At 26.4% G+C, this 6519-nt stretch overlaps 1 protein-coding gene across 1 annotated transcript; it reads left to right on the top strand.

The window, feature by feature from the left end:
* The first annotated feature begins 1649 nt into the window (after positions 1–1649).
* On the top strand, positions 1650–5470 carry LOC112597108. Its single transcript, XM_025343027.1, has 5 exons — positions 1650–1664; positions 1735–1863; positions 1981–2108; positions 4352–4639; positions 5158–5470. Exons 1-5 carry the CDS (start codon positions 1650–1652, stop codon positions 5468–5470), a joined length of 873 nt encoding a protein of 290 aa, XP_025198812.1.
* The last annotated feature ends 1049 nt before the right edge of the window (positions 5471–6519 follow it).

Below are 6519 nucleotides of genomic sequence, written 5' to 3'. Positions count from 1 at the left end.
AAATATTTGATACCAACCGTTTTGCTTATAAAACATTAGACAACTGTTTTATATAAAAATTATGATACCTATCAGTAGAATGCGAAATTAAATTTGAAATATTTATGAATCATAAATTAATCTCATTTTTGAATACCTTATAAAATTTTATCGAGATAAAAGATTTTTTCTAATTTTGGCTTTTCTTAAATACGTGCAACGTACGATATTTTACGTCCATAAACGTTAAAAACCGATTTGCGTAGACAAAAATCAATCATTTATTTTAAATGAATGAATTTTATACGTTTATATTTTAAGCTATATAAAACACTAACTTCTAACTTAAGTTTGATTTATTTTTACGAACTAACTTTATTAATTTTTATTTTTTAGTAATTAATCTTAACAGTATTGTATAGTTGAAAAAATTATTAACTTCCGAAATTTGTAATATTATCACAGTGAAATATAGTAGATAATGGAAAGTTTTTGTAAACTAGAGTATTATTATTAATATAATTTGTATCCAAGTCTAAATATAATATGTACCACGGTGGTTATACCTTTCATCGAGAACATGTTAATTTCGGTAGTGAGATGTCGTTCCGGATAACCATTATTACAACTTGTGTAAGTAACTTCACAATTTATTACGCCTGAGATGTCACGGTGCAGGCAATTGGTCTAACACTTACGTTTTCCATCAATCCACTGAGAGACCTTTAGCTGCACCGTATGGCGTTACAGATGATACTTAAAAAAAAAAAAAAAATATTGAAGATAAAAAAACATTTTTAAGTTTGATGATAGATTTGACGACAGATGAAGTAAAAAATGCTTCAGATTAACTGTGAAATGATTTTTTTTAAGTAAATTTTTAATTGATATGAATATTTAAAGTCGTTTACCAATATATTAAACATTAATATTAATATTAATATTTACTCAAAATTCGGTAAATAGATTTTTTTTAGCGCATTATTAGTACGTAACTGTATTATTAAATTACAAAAAATTTTCTGAAGTATAATATACATCGTGTATTGGTAATAAAATTTTAATTTAATACATCTTTAGAATTTGATCACCAGTGATTTGATTTAGTAGGTATTTAAAACAAATGAAATAATTTTCAAAAAATATTGAGTATTTTTTGGCTTTATAATAGAAATTGGGATCGATTGTAATTTACTGTGTTGACAATATTAAATATTCGTGTATAATATATTTTACTATTATTTATTGCCTTTTGGCACATACAAAACTACCTAAGATAAAAATTTAAATAATAACGATTTATTTTTTTTATTTAAATGTATTTAAAGTATACACATTGTATTTTTATGATGTAAAATGTATTGTAAGTCTATAACTTTTTAATTTGTCCTTTGAAATTTGAATTCATAATAATTTATGTTAAAAAATCTCAAAAATGTTTAATTACCTTGAAGTTTACAAGTATTTACAGCGGCGGGCTTTATTTAAAAAACAGATTATTTTTCAGTCATTTTATTGTTTAGCACAGTTATTGTTATTTAATATATAGTAACAGTAACTAATCGTTATGGTTATGTGTTGTTTCGATCATCACACAAAAACCATTTCGAAATTGTCCTATATTTTTCGTAGTATTTTTTGTTATTAAATTGATCAAGTAATTGTGTGTGATGACGACAGCTATAGTAAGCGCATGTTGATAAAATATCTACTGATCGCTATTGCAAAGCGTAAATTTTTTATGTTTTGTTTTAGAAATTGAAAAACAGTAATAATGGTGATATTGTTAAGAATACCGAACAAGGTACGATATCGTTTCAATTCAAAAACGGTATTTCCGTAGACATCACTCTTGATGGATCGATCAGAGTGACTAATCGAACGGTAATTCTTATAAAATAAATAAATACTAAATAAATCTCGTACTTAAAATTATGAAAAAATAAAACGAACGAACAATATTATACAATATACTTACCCGTTCGGATACGACGGTTGCAGGCGAACGCTGTTGCAGCCGTAAATGCAACCGGTAACATATCGGCCGTTATGCACCCTGTCGGTTTTATGTATAAAAAAGACGAAATCGTACACATACAAGCGAACGATATGCACTTTAAGAATCATAAGTAAGAACTCCGGTGTAGTAAACTGTAATGTAAATATTTAAGTAATAACCATAACATACAGATTTTATAGTTTATACAACGCAAATTCCGAAAACAGCTTTGAATTTGTTATTAATTTTACTTTTAAAACGGCTTTTACATTTTTTTTTTTCCGTTAATTTCATATAAATTTCACTAATATAAGTATATGCTTAAATTTAAGATCTTAAAATTGAATTTAGTAGAGCTTAAATTTTAAAATTCAAAATATTAAAAAACTAATTACAGCTCAACTCAGAGAAAATCATATTAATTTAAAAAAATGTTATCTGTATTACTTATCTGTTTTACAGACAATATAAAAAATATTAGTGTATATTATACCTGTCGTAAGTGTCAAAATTTTCTTCATCCTATAATTTTATTATTAATTTATTTAATCATTATAAATTTTAATAAATTATCGCTAAAATGTATAGATTATAAATGAGTTTCAACACGTATTAAATATACCAAATATGCATTTAATTATAATTTCTAAGTTTATAAGTTTTTTGATTAATTAAATAAATACAATATAGCAGAAATCTATTGCAATGAGTTTCAAGCACTAACGAATTTCCCCCGCTATAACCAATAAGCCGTTATAAACAGTTAAAATGAGTGCTTTTTATACCTAAATGGTTAGAAATAATTTATTGGAAATACAAAAAAACAGATGATTATATCTTATTACGTTGACACACAAATGACGCTTCTCATTATTATTATACGAATAACTTGAAAACAACAGAAATCGTAGAAATTATATTTATAAATAACTCAAAAGTACAAAATATATTATATGAATAATAAATAATTATAAAATTAAAGATAAAATTTATATATTAGCAAAATATAATGAGCAGATTTACCTAAATATGTATATATATATATATATAATAAGAAAAAGATAACGATCTACTCGTAATAACCAGACATCTGTTCTATAATTCGATGTATTTTACTCATTGTAGCCGTTATCTCGTTGAAGGTTATGATCATTGACGTGATTTCTTCAGTTCATATTTTTTAGAATAGTAAATTCAGAAAATTAGATAACTTCTGAAAAAAAAAAATACATGCTTATAAACATCTCTCATTTTATTCATTTTTAATAAATTTACTGCAGACTTTAATAATAATTTTATTAATCCGTCATCCATATTTAATTGTTCATACAATGAATTTTTAAAATAATAACATTTGGAGGTTTTTTCGTATTTACTTCGCTCACCCATCACCTTTCAATCTTTTTTTGGGTGCTAATAATTTATAACTTTAATATTATAAAGAATATAAAATACCACTACCCTAATTTATATCAGCATTCTAAAAAATGAAATGAGTGCAAATTTATTGTTATAAATTCTAATATTTTTTCTTTAATGTTTATTAATTTCACCATCACTGCTATAATAAATCTTTCAATTTTTGTGATTACGTGTTATGTTCAGGGAGTATAACTTTTCCACGGCAATAGCAAGTGTTTTCAAATCTCCATTTTAAACTTTTTTTTAAACTATGCATTAAAATATTAACATTTTTCTATAACTTAACTAACTTTTAAGTATCCCGGTTTATCTATTTGTTTTTTCTCTAATTTTTGATCTTGTGATTACTTGACATGATTCTTTTTTAAGTTTGTAAAAAATTATTTTTTCAGGGTTTTTTTGTAGTATTTGATGTTGTTATTTTATTCGTAATGAACGCTCTTTATCTGATAATTTTTATTCCTTTTTTTATCCATCTTAAAATTAACAGAAGAATTCTAATATTGATTTATATAATAATAATTGTTAGACGATACTTTTTTTTAAAACTTTTTTTGTAATAGAGAGATATGAATTTATTAATACCTTCATATAGATAAAATGTTGTATACAATAACATGATGTAAAAAATTTCATTTGAGCGACCTAAAAATCTTTCAAATTCCTTAAAAGAATAAATTTTGTTTACATTTCATTAAATTTAAGCAAGTGACGTCTACGTATTGTTCGCTAAATACGAATATGTTTTTTTCCGAACACTGAAATTAACTTATTAATTTACGTATTATACAAAGGTTTTAGTTTGGGTAGTTGACTAATGACTTGAAATGAGAAGGTAAATGGTAAAAGTGTAGTGTTTAACTAATTAATTTACCTATACACAATAATTATAATATAATTTGCCAACATACCCTTTTGTGATTAACGTATGTTGTATTGCTTTCTATTGAGGTTGGCGAAAATAAGGCCTACAGGCATTCACTTCAAGGCCATCAAAAGCCCTCTGGTGTACTTGGTGGACGAAGCTGGTGTGAGGACGAACTTCTCGGAAAACTTTATGCGCATAGACCAAGACATCACGTTAGATGTGCTGTACAAAGACTGTCGTCACGGGGCCATGTATATGAACGTGTGCAACGATTTGTTGTCGGACATCAAGTGCACAGTGCTCGAGACTGGTACGGAATGGAAACTGTACGATGTTTCGGTCATACAAGAGAACATTCATGGTTTCATCAGGTATGTAGAAAAAGTAACAATCTCTTTTCACTTTTTGTTTTTATTTTTTATCAAAATATTTTAATATTTAGTTATTAATACTTTGACTAACTATTTTATTTTATAAGTGTTTACTAGTATGAGTTTCACTATTTGTCATTGTCGCGCATTTAGGATATGACTGCGAGAATAAGACTGATATATTATAAAAAACGAACTGATTATATTTTTTTTTTATTTTAATAATAATTATGATTCGCGATTAAAGAAGAAAATCAAAAATATCACTTGTACCTACTCATAATAAGTGCGCGATTAATTAATGGTGAACTAAAAAAAAAAAAAAAAAAAAAAAATGAATATAAATGCTATCAAATTTTTAAAAATTTCAAAACTACGGTAAAAATAAAAAATTAGTCGCGAAACGAGTAAAATATGTCCCTCCTCTCCCTATAGTAGTGTTTAGAACAAAAGTTTCTATTCTTTCAATCTCTTTCGTCGCATTTGACTTCGGGAATATTATTATTTCTTTAACGCAGAGTGATCAAGGACGGACGCGATAAGTTCGAGATCCGGTCGTCGGCGTCCGTCGGCACGATAAATCTGTACTCTGACAAGGTGGATTGCACGGCGTCGCACGGCACCAACCACCACTTTTTCGTCAAAAAAAACAACAGTCGCATTCACTATGAGGTGCACAACAAGTTCATGGTGCGGTACGGCGGCTATCACACCGGTTTCAACGAATCTGACGAAGTTTCGTTTTTTTCTGACGGCCCGCGGTCTGGTCGAAAGCGCCGCCGCCCGTCGTCATGTGATAGTATTTATTTAGTAATTGCACTCGTACACTAACCGTTATTAATATTATGCACTGTTACACTCCAATTCACTAGGCACCTGCCAGAGGTGCTATATCACATTATAAACGTGTAACACACACGCACACACACACATGCAGACAGGTAGGTTTAACAACGATAATGATAAAACTGGCTATGTGATAACAATAATAATAATAATATTAATGATGATCTAAACAGACTAGTCGTGACGTATTACAATAATATTATTACGTGTCTACTCGACGATGCGCCTATTACATACATCGTATGTTTGTTTGTGAGAAGTATTGAGTAAAATAATAAAAAAAAAATTAGGAAAACTACAGGAATCACTAAACGACTTGTGAAAATATATTATTGTCAGTATTTTTTTTTTAAATAATACGACCTGTTCAGTTTTGTAAAAAATTAATTTAAATAAAAAAATTCAAACACTCGTTATTTTTAATTGTTTTTATTTGAATACTATTCTTGATAAGTTTTGAAAAACCTATTCAAATACTAGGAATTTTGGATATATTTTTTTTTCAAAATTTTTCAAATTACTGTTCTAAAATACTATGTTTCCAAACCAGAAAAATAGTTATAAATTTATTTTTAAATTTGTGACAAAACAAATGGATCTTTTACATATACTTTATTATTATGAATTTTACAATAATCAATGACGTTTTGGGCATAATTTAAGATATATTATCTATTTACACTAATATACTATAAATCTGTTTTGGCTATTAAATAGTATTTAAAGAAGAATATAATTTCGAGTTATATAAATTAATATAATATGGTATAAATGTATAATGTATGTATTATAATTAAGTACTAAGAAGCTATTAATAATAATAAAATAAATGTAATATTTTCCATTATTTAATTTTGCACCTATTTTTTATTTTAACACAAAACTAAGTAAGTACAATGAATGCTTAAAAACTGACGTAAATTTAAAACTGTTTAGATTAGTATTCATTTTTATGTGTTTACGTCTAAAATATATCTAGAATTGAGAAAGTTAATCAAGAAAGTACAATTTTTGTACTCATAAGTATTTGATTT

This window comes from Melanaphis sacchari, unplaced genomic scaffold (assembly GCF_002803265.2).
Source record: "Melanaphis sacchari strain LSU unplaced genomic scaffold, SCAv2.0 Contig37_pilon_pilon, whole genome shotgun sequence".
NCBI classification, from domain to species: Eukaryota; Metazoa; Arthropoda; class Insecta; order Hemiptera; family Aphididae; genus Melanaphis; species Melanaphis sacchari.
Note: the sequence above shows the minus strand (reverse complement) of the source record. Positions and strands in the feature narration are given on the sequence as shown.